The 17,968-nt window shown below is 33.1% G+C and overlaps 1 protein-coding gene across 1 annotated transcript; it reads left to right on the forward strand.

Moving 5' to 3' along the window:
• Positions 1-310: 310 nt before the first annotated feature.
• On the forward strand, positions 311-17,689 carry Uvrag (UV-resistance associated gene). Its single transcript, XM_090117235.1, has 11 exons — positions 311-571; positions 1,810-1,957; positions 4,006-5,111; positions 10,721-10,889; positions 11,491-11,663; positions 12,258-12,478; positions 13,697-13,861; positions 14,994-15,111; positions 16,040-16,129; positions 16,772-17,087; positions 17,130-17,689. Exons 1-11 carry the CDS (start codon positions 497-499, stop codon positions 17,294-17,296), a joined length of 2,748 nt encoding a protein of 915 aa, XP_089973361.1. The 5' UTR covers positions 311-496; the 3' UTR covers positions 17,297-17,689.
• Positions 17,690-17,968: the final 279 nt, after the last annotated feature.

The following is a 17,968-nucleotide window of genomic DNA, read 5'->3' on the forward strand; positions in this document are numbered from 1 at the left end:
GATACGGATACTTATTGAGACCACATTGAGATGAGACGCGCTTATATTTCGAAACAGTACGAATGTTCCATGAAAATAATTTTTAGATAACTTTCCCTTTAAAACCAAAGTTGTTTCTAAACTTGAAATAATATTCAGTTTGACCACCAATTTAAAATATCGTTGATTAAAAATTTTCATATAAAAATAATTTTATCCTGTAATTTTATTCATTTCATTTTAAATCGTCAAAAAGCCTTGTATTCGCTATAGAAGTTAATGTCGATTTGACATAACGTGATATATGTCAGATGTCCAATAAAATGAAAGATGAAGTCAGCTGAACAATGCATTTTATTTATTTATTGTGTTAAAAAGTGCATTCTTTTCCAATTACGAAATTTTAGTTTTCAATCCTATGTATGAAAAGATAAGATATGTGCTCACTCTGATCGAGTAAATTTTATCGATCATGGGAATAAGTTAGACCTTATTTGTGTCGCAAAAAAGCTTAGAAATGTTTGGGAGACCAAGATGCAGGGAATGGACGCCTCTAACGACTCAGCAGCTTCGTCTTAGAAGTTTAATTCAGGTAAAGAAGTCACAAATTTGCATGTATTAATAAAATCAATTATAACGCTGACACATTCGGAAATTTACTAACAAACGCCTACATTGGTGATGACGTTTAGAACCGCCTATATCACGGGTCAAAAACGTGAAGATGGCTCTCAAATTCCTTCTCCTTGAAAATATATATAAACAAAATAGATGTGTATGCAATGATACCAAAAACATATCTTAGGTAACCTGATGTATTCATATATGTACATTGTTAGGATAATCTTATTCTGAGATCTAAGAGAACAATATAAAGTTTTTATAACATATATTTTTGTTATATAAATAATTCACATAGAATATGTATTTGCTAGCTGGTTATAGCACATATTTATGCTTCAGATAGTTTGCTATATTTTTAAGCTAAATATTACATTTAAATAAAATTACAGATATTGTGTCATCATGTCATTAACATGTAATAAAAATATTGATTTAATAGGAATTTTGTAATTTTCCAAATATGTAAACAATTATTAGAAATGAAATATAAAAAATCTATACTAATATTATAAAGCTGAAGAGTTTGTTTGTTTGAAGGCGCTAATCTCTGGAACTACTGGTCTGATTTAAAAATTCTTTTGGTGTTAGATAGCCCATTTATTGAGGAAGGCTATAGGCTATATATCATCACGCTAAGACCAACAGGAGCGGAGTCATGCGGGTGAAACCGCAGGGCGCAGCTAGTAACGGATAAAAATCAGTTTCAAAAACTAATGATTGAATGTTTATGTAATAATCACTATCAGCCAGATTAAGAGACTGTTTTGAACTTGTTAATTGGCTTTCTTCTGTCAACTATTTATAAAGTGTGCCAACAATACTCACTATTATTTAGAAGAAATTTTTAAAAAGTGTTGTGTGTTTAAGAATATTTTCTAACACTTTTTTACTACCCACCTGTGTCCCGCCAGACCGAGACATAATTTATTTTAAGCTATTGCATAGCTTCTAACGCGGGCCTTGAGCGCGGGGACCGAATCTAGAAATTCCGTAACGAAAAAACCTCACGCTTCCCACTCCGACGAGCTCGGAGGTGTGGCTTGAAGGCATGCTATGCAATAGCTTTACCGCTGCAGTCCCCGAGTGCCACACGTCTTTTTTTTTACTTCACCGGGTCACAAACCCACAACCCCTCGGTTTTACGGTCAAACGTCAACCACTATGCTAAGGAGACAATACATTAAATTAAACTCTGAATAATTTCAGATCGTCGGCTACAACATAAGGCCACCGGAATGGTGTACATATCAATGTAGTTATTATTTGACGTTGCATCACACGACTATGTCGGCGCCGTTTTACACGAGCGAGCGGATATCATCCCCCCACCCTAAGTGGAAGGAGATTGACTCAGGTATTGAATCTATATTAATATACTAATAATAATTATAAAGCTGAAGAGTTTGTTTGTTTGAACGCGCTAATCTCGGGAACTAATGGTCCGATTTATAAAATTCCTTCGATGTTAGATAGCCTATTTATCGAGGAAGGGTATAGGCTATATATCATTATGCTAAGACCAACAGGAGCGGAGCAATGCGGGTGAAACCGCGGAGCACAGCTAGTATTTATATATTTTGGCTAATGTTTCCAAAAATTTTCTTTTTATATCAACTACATACATAATCATGTTTCGCAAAAAGTATTTATAACATACTAAACTCTTTTAAGGGAAATATTAACCTTACTTATAAAACCAAAAAGCTTTTATAAGATAAACTCATGAAATTATTGTATTGTCACTGATCCTTGATTAGTGTACACTGTACAGAGTTTGAATTAAATCTGTCCATTTAAACTAGAGTCTAAAAGAGATGGTTTCAGGCATACAAACATACAGGTGAATCTAAAAAAGCATTTTTAAAATTTAATACAATATTTCAATCTACACTAATATTATAAAGAGGAAAACTTTGTTTGTTTGATTGTAATGAATAGGCTCATAAACTACTGGACCGATTTTGATGAAATTTGGCACAGATAATCTTTAGACCCTGAGAAAGAACATAGGCTACCTTTTATTGCGAAATATGTACCACGGGCGAAGCCAGGGCGGACCACTAGTAGTTTATAATATTAGTATGAATACACACACATAAATTGTTCTGATTACTAAACATGCTTTATTAGAATTTAACTGGATAAATTTTATACAGATAAAAAATAGACAGACATATAATTTACAAGTGAATAGAAAATATTGTTTGACATATTTCCTGTGCGAGTTAATAAATCCTTTAATAAAATTAACTTTTGCCCTACATTCTAACATAGTTATCTATAGATGAGTCATATCGTAACACTAACACACATTCCTGGACTGAATTATATTTAATAAACTTTGGATTTAGTTTATTTAATAGTTTCTTATTTGTATCAAATATTTATATTGATTTTGGTAAAGAAAAACTTATCAATACACTAAATTACAAAAATAAACCAAGATGCCATTCCATCTATCATAATGATCTTCATATATTTATTTATTAAGGGCCGATTTTTCAATGCTTGGATACTACTTAATCGTCGAATAATGTATAAACCTACCATTTTAAAAACGTATTCTAATTGCCCCTATTTGACAGTTTACGTGACATTTTAATATTATCGTGTAATACTTTATTGGACGGATAAGTTTTATCCAAGCATTGAAAAATCGGCCTTAAGTATCATTTATTAGCCCTTAATAGAACATGTGTTAGTATCAATTATGTACAAACATGTACAGGTGGTACTCTTAATTGCCGCCTAATCAATCTAAATAATTATTGGTAAAATATGTTTATTTTAATTTTTATATGTATTAAAAAAAAATTTTACAACAATATTATCTTGATATGTCATCAAGAAAGATATACATATAGATCACATTATCATATTTCGTAATATTCTTTGCAAATAACGACTTGTATCACACTATCATGATAAGAGACACGCTCGTAATATTATTTAATCTCATGAGAATCCCAACACAAATAATTCATGTTGTTGATCTATTTGTGTTGTATGACACGTCATTTCTTTACAAAATACACACATACATTGTAGCTGTTGAATGATTATTATTGTAATGTATCACAAACCACATTGTTATAGTTTCAATAACAACTACTCGATTCAAATCATTAATAAGTACAATGACTGTAATAGGATGTATGTATTTATAATCAGTACATACAAAGTCGCTTTCACTGCCCCTATATACATAAATATTTAAAACTACGCAACGGATTCTGATGCGGCTTTTTTTAAATAGATAGAGTGATTCTCGAGGAAGGTTTTAGTACCTAATTTATTAGGTTTTAGACAAAACGGGCGAAGCCTTGCGGAAAGCTAGTAATATATAAAATACTGTGTATTTATTACTTATCTTGTTTTAATAATGAGTGTTTTCTTTTTTAGAAATAACACAACGAATGTCGTCAACCAATGTTGTGATTAGAATATGGTGTCATATATTATCGCCCCCATGTAAAGATGACGAAGAAAAATGCGAACAAATACAAGATACAGTCATCCAAACGTGGGGGGTATATTTCAGTGGTCTTCGATATATTGGGGCCAATTTAGCTTTAAATTTCAACTCTGATTGCTTCAAAAGCAATACTCTCGTATTCCAAATGCATGGGGGCTATTTCTGTTCCTACAAAAGTCTCAAATTAGATATAATACCGCCAGAAAATGAGATCGAACATGGTTCTTTGTCGTCAGATTCATCTGGGCATACTAACGTATCTAAAACCTTTGAAAACAAACTCGTACAGAGTCAAAAGTTAATAAAAGATTCTCGGTCATTATCGCCCGGGAAGTATTCAAAGAAATTAGATAAAGAATACTCCAAAAGTCATAGTCCAATTGATAAAGGCTTCAAACAGAACTTTCCGACGTTACGAGCGTCTTCAAGTTTAAACATAGCAGCCACTCAACGTAGAAGGGATGATAGTAATGAACGAAAGAAGCCAGAGACCAATCATATATACGAGCATTCACCGGACAATTTAGATGTTAAAGAATTTAGGACCAGTGAACTTAACTGTGATATAAATGCATCTCAAGAGGAATTATCTAGTAAGATTGATTTGAGCGAAACAGCGGAGAGTTATGATTTAAGGAACGAAACGGATGGTGTGCCCAAGTATCGATATCTCGCCTTGAATTTCCTGAAATCGGAAATAAGGCCGAGCTACACAGCTACAAAATTGCAGAACTTACATTTATTACAATACGCTATAAAGAAACGTCAAGAAGCTGTCCAAGAGATTAAAGAAAGAATATACCAGAAGTCCGCCCTTTCGGACACAATTACGCAACCGGAATTTGAAGAAAAACTAAAAGCTAGGAGCAAATCTCAGAGGAACCTATTTTCTTGCCTTGATGAAGATGCGTTGCAGAAATCTTCGTCGCAGACTGATTTAAGTGTCAAAAATGGTAGGATAAAGGAAGAAAGGTCGCCCGTTTCAAATGGGCCGAGATTGACTTTGAAATTAAACGATTTGTTATCGTACAAGGTGAGATTTTTGCTTTTTTTGGTGACTATATTAATTATGGTATATTCGGCCCAATATTTATCACTTATAATACCACAAGAGCTTCAAAATTATCGGGTATTTTCCGGTAGGTTCGTTGCAAACAAATGAAGGAGTCAAGTTTTTAGTCAAGGTTAAAAAGTTTTTAGGTTTTTCCTGAAAAACTTGACGACTTTATTTGTTTGCAGGGAACCTTGAGGGAAATGCCAGATAATTTTGAAGCTCGTGTGGTATTCGGGAGATTATTTTTCCGTCCCAAATGTCGGCCAATAATTTCACAATTGAATTGAACCTGTCAGTTTGAAGTCAACGACCAGAGAAAATTTTCAAAAAATTATCAGTATAATACCATGTAGGTTGTACCACGTGACGTCGAATGGTGCAATTCTATTGGTCGATATTTGGGTCGGATAAATAATCATTATAAATTTTGGCTATCAATTGTTTCTTAAAATTCGGAAATTCGATTTTTTATCATTCATTTTGTTGGAATTATATGCAAAAATTAATAAATTATTATTGTTGGAATTATATGCAAAAATTAATAAATTATTATGAGTATAGTAACTCATTTGATCTTTTTTGTAAGTATAAAATAACCGCCACCCGTTAATATTTGTTCAGTCCTGTTTTAATTTGTGAACAGTACACAAGTATAATACAGTAAAATAAAAAGTGATAAAGTGAAGTGTAGTATTATTTTATACCCTAACCTCCTACAGGTTATGGGCCCAGATTACGCGAGTGAAAATAATAGTGCAGTGTTTGTGCGGTGAATTGTTAAGTGTTGTTTAAGTTAAGTGCGTATACGTTAATATTTAAAATGGAGAACCAAAAAATGAAGCGAAACATTAAGCCGTTCGATGGCGAAAAATATAGTACGTGGAAATTTCGTATTCGTGCTTTATTGGCCGAAATGGACGTTCTTAAGGTGGTCGACGAGGATCCCATCATTCCGACAAATGAGTGGGAGAAAAACAATAGGATTGCAAAAGGTATTATAGTGGAATATTTGGCGGATTCTTTTCTCGGTTTCGCTAAAGAAGATTCTTCAGCGAGGCAAATTTTCAAAAAATTAGACAACCTATACGAGAGAAAAAGTATGGCTACACAATTGGCTATACGAAAGAAGTTATTGGCGTTAAAACTACAAGGCGATGTACCTCTTATCAAGCATTTTACTACGTTTGATGATTTGATAACGGAGCTCTTAGCTGCAGGCGCTAAATTGGAAGAGACCGATAAAATAGCCCATTTATTTTTGACACTACCCTCATCTTATGATGGAATCGTCACTGCAATTGAGACGTTGACGGAAGACAATCTAACGTTAGCTTTTGTAAAAACGAGACTTTTAGACCACGAGGTGAAGCTGAAGAATGAATCTGGTGACACTAGTATGAAAGTCTTACAGGCTAAAGTTGAGATTCCGAAGAAAAGGAAGTTCAATCGTCATAAAATTAACTACGATAGTCATAAAAGAAAGAAGACATCACATTTCATAAAGTGTCATCATTGTGGGCGTAAAGGACACGTTAAAAATGACTGCTACTATTACAAAAGGAATAATCAGGCATTTAATCAGCATAAAGATTATACCGACAGACAAAAAACGCTACAAGTAGTGGACACAAATCAACCGTCAACTTCAAATTATGTTTCTGGGTTTGTTTTAATGATGGGAAATTATCGAAATGATCCTAGAGGTAACAAATTAACATTTATCTTGGACTCCGGAGCATCGGACCATATAACAAACAGGGAAGATTTGTTTATCAATTGTACTCTTTTAAATTCGCCTGTCAAAATTTCGATTGCTAAAACCGGTCAATTCATCTGTGCAAATAAAAAAGGAGCTTTGCAGGTAACCAGTGATACAGGCATACAGGGAATCTTGGAGAACGTGCTTTACTGTCCTGATGTGCCGTATAATCTCTTGTCCGTGTCGAAAATGCAACAAGCTGGTTACACCATCATTTTCAACCAGTGCGGTGCTCGTGTACTAGATAAGAGTGGTAATGTCATCATGCGAGGTATGTTGAATAATAATTTAATAACTGTTGATTTTATGACTTCGTTACACGAGAGTCACTCTGTTTCTAATATTTGCAATAATAATATTACCAAGTACAAATTATGGTACGAACGTTTGGGCCATATTAGTAAAAATAAATTTTTAGAACTGAAAAATAATAAAATGACAGATGATTTTAATGAAATTGAAACATTGTTGCCAATTAATGAATTTTGCGAAGCCTGTATAAAAGGTAAACAGAGTAGACTACCGTTTAACGACGTCAAGGATAAAAGTTACGTGAAGAGACCTTTATTTATTGTTCATTCGGACGTCTGTGGACCTATCACTCCTCCGACCGTAGATAATAAAAATTATTTTGTGCTTTTTGTTGATCAGTTCACGCATTACGCCGTGGTTTACTTGATAACGTATAAATCGGACGTATTTTCAGTATTTAGGGACTTTGTAGCTAAAAGTGAAAGTAAATTCAATACAAAATTAGTAAATTTATATTGTGATAATGGCCGTGAATACTTATCCACGGATATGAAAAATTACTGTGTTGAGAAGGGTATTACTTACCATTTAACTGTACCTAGGACCCCACAGTTAAACGGCGTCTCAGAAAGAATGGTTAGGACTGTTACTGAAAAAGCCCGCGCTATGATAAACGGCGCTAAATTAAATAAAGTATTTTGGGGTGAAGCGGTATTAACTGCTGTGTTTTTGATTAACTTGACTCCGACTAAAGCGGTGCAATGTCATAAGACACCGTTTGAGATGTGGCATGATAAAAAGCCCCGAATTAAATATTTAAAGGTGTTTGGATCGACTGTGTATGTTCACAATAAAGTTATGAAGTCAAAGTTTGACGACAAATCTTGGAAGGGTATTCTCGTGGGTTATGAACCAAACGGATATAAAGTTTGGAATCCTGAAATTAAAAGGTTTTGTGTTGTTAGAGACGTTATAGTTGACGAGGTCAACTTTATTAAAACTAGGCCTATAGATAATTTTGAAGAGAATGTTCGAAATTCTCATGACCAAACTGATAGTGACTTTATGTCGAAATCAGTGTCAAAGCCTAGAGTCTCTGCAAGTAATAAATCTGATGATAATGAGTGCCCTAGTAAAAGGAGTAAGAACCAAGATGTAAATGATTGTGAACAAACACATGTTGATCTACAGTCTGTTAGTCCGAGTTCAAGTAATAATGAATTAAGGAGGAGTGCTAGGCTTAAAGGGCGTCCGCCTGTGTCATATAAAGAAATTGATGAATGTAATAATGATTACTTAATGTGTGCTCATTCCGTTTTGTATAATATACCCGCCTCTTTTAATGAAATTAAATTTCGGGATGATAAAGTTTATTGGGAACAAGCAATAAAAGATGAATTGAATTCATTAGATATTAATAATACATGGGTTTTAGTTCCTAAACCTGAAAATAGAAATATAGTTGATTGCAAGTGGGTTTTCACTCTGAAGACTGATGAGTTTGGAAAGCCTTTAAGATACAAAGCTCGCCTTGTTGCAAGAGGTTTTAGTCAGGAATATTTAACTGATTATAACGAGACATTTGCCCCCGTTGCAAGAATAGCTAGCTTCCGATTTATTGTTAGTTTTGCTAATCAGTTTAATTTGCTCATTCACCATATGGACGTTAAAACAGCTTTTCTTAACGGTGACTTAAAAGAAGAGATATATATGAAAATACCTGAAGGAGTACAATACAAAGATAATTATGTATGCAAATTAAATAAATCATTGTACGGGTTAAAACAGGCCGCTAGGTGTTGGTTCGAAAAATTCCAACAATGCCTTGTGGAAAAAGGTTTCCAAAACTCTTCTGTAGATAGGTGTATTTACATGTTAGACAAGGGCAGTGTGTATAAAAGTATTTATGTGCTATTGTATGTTGATGATTTAGTAATTGTATGCGCTGATATTAGTGTTATGAATAGTTTTAAAATGTACCTAATGAGCAAATTTAAAATGACCGATTTAAAAGAAATTAAATTATTTCTGGGCATTAAGATTGCAAGATCTAACGATGAAATATTATTAGATCAAAGTGCATATATTAAAACAATTTTACATAAGTTTCAAATGCACGAATGCAATCCCATAAATACTCCTATGGAAGTAAAACTTAATTATGATGCCTTAAACTCAGAAGAAAAGTATAATGCACCTTGTCGTAATGTTTTAGGCTGCTTAATGTACGTAATGTTATGTACTCGGCCAGATTTAAGCTTGTGTGTTAATATACTTAGCAGATATTCTAATAAAAATAATAAAGAGTTATGGCTGTGTTTAAAGAGAGTTCTCAGATATCTTAAGGGTACTATTAATTTAAAATTATGTTATAAACGGTCTGATTATGAAAATATTTTATGTGGATATGTTGACTCTGACTGGGGTGGAAGTGATACAAAGGACAGAAAAAGTACAACTGGCTATATATTTAAATTGTTTGATAATTGTACTATAACTTGGTGTACTAAGAAACAAATGTCGGTGGCAGCCTCTTCGACTGAGGCTGAGTATATGGCACTGTATGAAGCTGTAAGGGAAGCGTTATGGCTAAAATCATTAGCGGCTAGTGTTCATTTAAATATAGATAAACCCATTGTTATATATGAAGATAATAATGGTTGCATAAGTATTGCAAATAACCCCACCAGTCATAAGAGGTCAAAACATATAGACATAAAATATCATTTTTCAAGAGAAAAGGTTGAACAAAATGTAATAAAATTAAATTACATTCCCACAGGTTTGCAGCTAGCAGATGGACTCACAAAGCCATTACCTGTCGTGGCCTTTCAAGCAATGAAGTCCAAATTAGGATTAAAATGAATATGATTCATTTTAAATGATTCAATTAATTTATTGTGAAAATTATGAATTATGTTTGATTGATACATTTATGAATATTATATATTATATAGTCTGATTAGGTTTTTCTGGGTTTTTCCTAATCCTTGCAACAAATGTTGGACTATTATTATGTATTCCCAGTGTATACTTGTAAACTGTACTGTGGTAAATGTTAGAAATATGTAATGACGATTCGAAAGTGCTTCTAAAAGAAGTTTTATTGAACAAATAAATGTTTGAGTTTGATTTTGTAAAGATTGATTTAATGATTAATTTTTGAGGGGGCGTGTTGGAATTATATGCAAAAATTAATAAATTATTATTGTTGGAATTATATGCAAAAATTAATAAATTATTATGAGTATAGTAACTCATTTGATCTTTTTTGTAAGTATAAAATAACCGCCACCCGTTAATATTTGTTCAGTCCTGTTTTAATTTGTGAACAGTACACAAGTATAATACAGTAAAATAAAAAGTGATAAAGTGAAGTGTAGTATTATTTTATACCCTAACCTCCTACACATTTGTACTACGCCATAAAAAACTGACTAACACAGTATTCCTAAAACGTGCTAAAACTATTCCATCAAGAACTTTCAAAAAAGTAGTAACAGAATTCTATGTTACATACTCATATAAAAAAAAAAAAAATTATGATAGTTAAGTACAAAAAAAAAACTATTTTCAGTCAAAGCCATCTCCCTACCAAAGATCGGAGCACGTAAGGTTAACAAAACAGTTAGAAATACTACATTTCAAGCGACTCATACTATCAGACGAGCGAGACAGCAAATTGGCCAACATAAGAAGACTGAAAGAGATACACGCTAAGTTGTTTGAAGAGAATCAAGATGTAGGTGAGTTAACCAATGGTAAATGCAAAAATATTTGTAAAGGGGGTTTTGGTATTTGATGTTATGTGATGTGTCCAAATCTATATTATAAAATATATGAATTATAATATTCCTTGAAGTACTATTTAGATGGTTATTTTGGTGAGAAAACATAAACAAATACCTAGTGGTTTATATTTCTACTTTACTCAATCTATTAGGATAAACTATCATATCCTTGTTTACAAATACTTATATATTAGTAATTATTGGAATTCTTGATGATTTAAATCTATAATCTAGAATAAATTTGCTCTGACGGCATCACGGGTAGCCACATTGGTCAGGCGTCCGTCCAGTGTGGCGGATGGATGCGGGTTCGAATCCCGCCACGTGATCGATTTTTTTCTATCCTTTAAAAAAATTTAGATTTAAATATATATTTATTCATAAAAAATGTTGAACCAAACGTTTTGTAGAGTATTTTTTTTACAAAGTATAGTCATTTTTTGTCTTATTTATAACAGCTATTCAAATTCAAAATATATTTATTTGCAAGAATGTAGTTACAAATTACTATTATTGTTAATCAATACCATTTTCAAGATAATTTTATCATTCCCAGGTTCAGAACTAATGACGAACTATCACACACTATCACGTAGAACGGAAGCGTTGAGGGAAATGCGCGAATCGTGCGCAGCATTACGAGAACTTGCTGCAAGATCGCACGCAACTTTGTGCAACTGTCGCAGCGATTTGTTGCTACACTTGCAGAAGATATTTTATATACAGCAGGTAATATATTGATAGAAGTAGGAAATATCGTAATATGTATGGCGGTGGTTGTAGTCTGTGTAGTATTTTAGGTGTTGGTTGGTTGGCACTTGTTTGTTCACGATAGACTCAAAAACTACTGAATCGATTTTAAATTTAACTAGCACCCTGTGTGCAGTTTGATCTAACTTGAAAGATAGGATAGGTAACATCTCATTTTATACTTAGTCGCAAAATAAATTTTATTGCAAATTATTATTTGTCTATTATTTGATAATCACAATTATCTGTTAGCTCTAAACCATTCTTACATATGGCGACATCCTTGTTTACGCGTTTGACCGTATATATTCGCAACTAAGACAGAACGTCTGTCGGGTTAGCTAATCTATACTAATATTATAAAGCTGAAGAGTTTGTTTGTTTTGTGGTTTGAACGCGTAAGTCTCAGGAACTACTGGTCCGATTTGAAAAATTATTTCGGTGTTAGATAGCCCATTCATCGAGGAAAGCTATAGGCTACAAAATATCATCACGCTAAGACCAACAGGAGCGGAGCCAAGCGGGTAAAACCGCGGAGCGCAGCTTGTATATAATTTTTATTATTTTTCACAGAAAGACGCAACAACCTGGACAATCTGCGATGTACCTTTACCGATATGCGGTGACGACACCCGATCATCGAACCCGGTACCCGACAGTGTGGCCGCCGGGTTTGTGGCACAAGCCACTGTGCTATCGGCAGCGGTTCTCAACCAACCTCTGCGGTATAGAATCACGTTATTGGGTTCTGCGAGCAAGATATTGGATGTTACCCCGGATTTGCCGGATCCTAAGTGAGTATTGGCTAATGTGCATATTAGTGGCTAAAGTGGGTATCAGTAGCTGAAGTGGGTATAAGTGGCCAAAATGGGTATTAGTAATAATAATAAATTAACCTCACAATCAAGTGTTAAAGTTAAATGTACTAAATTAAAATGTACTAGTTAAATGTAATCAAGTGTTAAACTCTGCCTCTTACTCTCGTAGGCAGAGTTTTAGTAACGAAATTTTTTAGCATGATTGTGCATCATTCTGTTAATTCTATATTCATTTTGTCATTATTATAAAAAGTGAAGTCCCATGTCCTCTAGTGGGGTAAGGGGCAGATGCATTATACATCTGTTTCACTGATCGATTTTCTTTAGAGACAAGTAGGTGATCAGCCTTCTGTGTCCTACCCTACCGAGACATTTTTTTTTTCTTCGTCTCCACCGGGAATCGAACCCAGGACCCCTCGGTGTTACGCTCTCGCGTCAACCACTGTACCAAGGAGGCGACTTTTATCCTTACTAGGCGGTTTATTAGATAAATTGAGCAATATTTTCAAATAAAAAATAAAAAACTTATATGCGCGCGAACCCGCGTTTTCCACGGAGCCGGGCTGCCAGAGCAATTGAATTTCTTATGCTCTTGCGATTCTATGAGATTCTATTCTAAGACAAAAAGATACGAGTTCGAATCCCGCCTCGTGATCGAATATTTTTTATTCTTAAAAATTGTCTCATGTATAAAGCATTTGAGAGCTATGATACTAAATATCAAATTGTAAGTACTAAGTGATCCATGCAGGGTTGCAACTTTGAACCTAACTTGAAGTGTTTCGTGGCAAATATTATTTAATGTCATTTGGTCATTTGGCTCATTAGAAAACTCTGCCTGATGCACGTAGGCAGAGTTTTACTATCGATAATTTCTTTAATGATCCATCTACCTAGTTGTTAATTCTATATCAATTTTGTCGACTATTATTATAATACTAGCTGCTCCGCGCGGTTTCACCCCCGTGGCTCCACCCCTGTTGGTCGTAGCGTGATGAAATATAGCCTATAACCTTCCTCGATAAATGGGCTATCTAACACCGAAAGAATTTTTCAAATCGGACCAGTAGTTCCCGAGATTAGCGCGTTCAAACAAACAAACAAACTCTTCAGCTTAATAATATTAGTATAGATGAATCAAATGTTTTGTCAATATTATGAAATAAATAACATGAAATATTGTATCTTTTCTAGCATACCTCTCTTCGCTCGCGGTGGAGACGTGACCTTATTCCGATATGCGATGTTTTTACTAAACAAGTGTATAGCACAGTTGTTATGGGGAAGGGGTTTAGCCGTTCACGATATGAGACCTACTTTGTCTAATCTGCAACGATTGCTTATAACACCGTGTAATTTGTGAGTATTTTTTTCTATATATTATGTTAGCTGTGCCCTGTGGTTTTACCCGCATTGCTTCGCTCCTGTTGGTCTTAGCGTGATGATATAATATAGCCTATAGCTTTCCTCGATAAGTGGGCTATCTAACACTGAAAGAATTTTTCAAATCGGACAGTAGTTCCTGAGATTAGCGCATTCAAACAAACAAACAAACTCTTCAGCTTTATAATATTAGTAAAGACTAGCTGTCTGCTATGCCTTGATTCATTGCTGCTCTATTAATCTTTTGACCTATAATGTTGGAACCTCTTAAATGAAACAACCTTTTGTGTTAAAGTCTTTTATTAGAGTAACTTTAAACTAAGACATGTCATAATCATTTTAACCATCAAAATACTGACAATGTATAATGTACATACACTTACATAATATTTGTATATTAACTACACGTATACACACGTTGAATAAATAATGTTAGGGTTTAAATAAATTCGTGTGTATACGTGTAGTTAATATACAAATATTATGTAAGTGTATGTACATTATACATTGTCAGTATTTTGATGGTTAAAATGATTATGACATGTCTTAGTTTTAAGTTACTCTAATAAAAGACTTTAACTAGGCGCGTTGAGAGTAAAATTTCAATGTCGAGGCGAGGCGATGATTTTGATATCTTTGAGTCTCGCCAAAGAATTTCTGACACGACGTGTGCTCCGCACACACGCTTTTTTTAATTTTATTAAAATCAATAAATATTTAATAAATAATAATTGAGAACCTCTTTTTTGTAGTCGTTTAATAATAACGCTTTAGCTATAGAAATACTTGCCCGTAGGTTCGTACGCGGGTGAAACCGTGTGGCACAGCTACTATTAAATAATCTATACATATAATAACAATGAATAATTACTAGATTTCCGACTAGATTTTCAAATAACCCGCATAGTTCCCGTTCCCGTGGGATTTCCGGGATAAAACCTATCCTATGTGTTAATCCAAGTTACCCTCTATATGTGTGCTTAATTTCATTGTAATTGGTTCAGTAGTATTTGCGTGAAAGAGTAACAAACATCCATACATCCATACTTACAAACTTTCGCCTGTATTAAGATTTACTTATTTAATTAATTAATTAATTAATTAATAGGTCGGACACATCAAAGCTTTTCGGTTCTCGCGGGTCTGGTGAATGTGCTCGTACGCAGTCACTGCGTAGTCTTGTGGCTTGTGAGAGACGATGTGGGAGACAGTTTAATAGATTTAAGGTGGGTTTTAAAGTAAATTATTGTCAATTTATTTTTATTTATTTATTAAAAAGGTTCATCACCAGTTGTTACATATGTATCATTCACTTAAAACAGTAACATAGGATTTACACGTTATTATGCACAACTATTACAGATGAACACTACATTCACAGAAAATAATAATAAATTAGGCGATATCTATACACAATATATCTAAACAATTAAACAAAAAAGAAATGTGTGTGCTCTTATCATTAAAGAGTTCTGATTAACTACAACAGGCAATATTAAAAAAGTTATTACATTAAATATTTCATCTATATATTACGGACATAAGGACAATAATATGTGAATTTGAAAAATAATTAAGTCTTAATGTTAAGCATTGCTTTCCGAAACTTATAGAGGGAGTCTGAGAAAATATCCACTGAGTTGCTATATTTATTGTGTAAGGAGCATTAACAGTCTTAAATGAAATTTTTTGGTTCATTCATTAAAACATTTAGTTTCAAATGCAAAAAAACAGCTAAACACGCAGATGCAATGTATCAATTACGAATTACATCGTAATGTACAATATATTATGTAATCTATTGGGCAGTCACTTAACATTCACTCTAATTAATTTCATAAAAAAATACAAATATCTGCAAAATCTTGAATTATTTTTTTTATTAATTACAAACCAAACAGTTTTGATTCATTTTGTCTCTCTCACTCATAATCTATATTTTATGGTCTTATAATCTGTATAGCAAATTTCTACTCAATCGATTCTCACTTCGACAGATTTTACGATTTTACGACGACAGTGTTTACGTCGTTAACAAACAAAATATTACATTTGGAATTATTAAGATTCAAGCAGTTGGATAAAATATTTTTCAAGAAACATATTATTTAAAAATCAGTGATTTAATATTTATATTACTAATATAAATTTCAGGATTGTGTGGACGGCCAGTCAGCACATAGAATGTTGAACGAGAAACGACACAAACATTCTAGAAGCGTCGGCAGTTATCATGACGATAGAGTAAGTTTTTTTTGTAAATAAATATATAATTACTCTCAAGTTGGATCGAACTGCACATGGTGTGCGAATTTTATTATAATCGGTTAAGTGGTTTAGGAGTCCATTGAGGACAAACATTGTGACACGAGATTTAAATATATTAAGGTTATACATAATATAGGATAATAATTAAAACAGTATAGAAGGGAGATAAAAGTAATTTCATAGCAAACAACATATTACTACAATAATTTTATTTTGATGCGTAAAAGTAGCTTATGTCTTATTCTGGGTCTTCAACTACCAACATGCCAAATTTCTACAATCGTGTCAGTAGTAATTGCGTGAAAGAGTAACAAACATCCATCCTTACTTACAAACTTTCGCGTTTATAATATACTAGCTTTCCCCCCGCGTTTTCAAAGAAAAACCTGCATAGTTCCCGTTCCCTTAGGATTTCCGGGATAAAACCTATCCTATGTGTTAATCCAAGTTACCCTCTATATGTGTGCCAAATTTCATTGTAATCGGTTCGGTAGTATTTGCGTCAAAGAGTAACAAACACACACACACATCCTCACTAACTTTCGCATTTATAATATTAGTTGGATTTAAATTATATAAATAATTAATAAATAATATAATTATATATTAACTTTCCAGGAGTTACACCTAAACACCTCAACAACATCGATAATGGGCAGTGAGTCGAACATATACAACATGAAATTAGCCGAAACAACGAACTTCAAAAATCACTCCGATTCAGAAATATCAAAAATGCAAGAAGAAAAAGTGATTTTCACACTCGGCGATGACGAGAAATTATTAAAAATATCAAGCAATAATGCTGACGAAATTGACGTCAAACAAATTTGCACGGAAATAAATAATTTCTGCACTATTAAAGATGGACAGTATAAAAATATAGAGAGCTTCGATGTCGTGAAACACATGAATACGGACACTAAGTGCGAAAGTGTATGTGTAAAGTGCGAAGGTGTGTGTGTAAAGTGCGAAGGTGTATGTGTAAAGTGCGAAGGTGTATGTGTAAAGTGCGAAGGTGTATGTGTAAAGTGCGAAAGTGTATGTGTAAAGTGCGATAGTGATGCGCCGTGCGCTAGTGATGTGAGGGATGTTATTGTGATTCCTAGTGCGGAGGCCATATTGGATAGTGATGTGAAATGAAATTAGTTACGGTTTTTTTTTAGAATGATTTTTGAAAATATAATACAGAATTGTTTTTGGTAATGTTCAGAAAAAGGAAAGTTGTTAAAAATTTTAACAAAAATTGCTTGAAATTGTCAATAAAAGCAGAATTATTAAATTTAAATGAAAATTGATACTAAAATACAATAAAACAAATTAACTGTTTTTAGTAAAACATGCCTGATTCAATAATGCTAAAAATGATGAGTTATTGAGTAATAAATAAATAATCATTTAATCGCAATAATTATAAAGCAAGACAATAAAGTTAAAACCATGCTAGAGTAGAAATAGGTTGTTTTCTCTTACCTACGTATTTGTGAAACAATCTTTATTTTTCTAAGGACTACAGCAATATAAAAATAAGTCAAAAATTATTATTTTTGATGTGAAACTTTAGGCGCAGTGAGAGTAAAATTTCGCGTCATGGCAATACCGTCGTGAACCTTGCCAAAGAAGTTTCACTTCTGACACGTGTGCTGCGCACACTATTTTAAACAATATAAAGTAATAATTATATCTCTTGTATACAACTAAATGTTATTTTGGTAGAAAGATAAATAAAGATTGTTTGCAATACCGTATTATAATCATAATCTAGTATCTTACAAAATCACATAAAAATGTGAGTTTTCTGTTATGGCTATGTTT

Source organism: Colias eurytheme, chromosome 27 (genome assembly GCF_061535395.1).
Source record: "Colias eurytheme isolate Ceu_HAF_F1 chromosome 27, ilColEury1 Martin Lab GWU primary, whole genome shotgun sequence".
NCBI classification, from domain to species: Eukaryota; Metazoa; Arthropoda; class Insecta; order Lepidoptera; family Pieridae; genus Colias; species Colias eurytheme.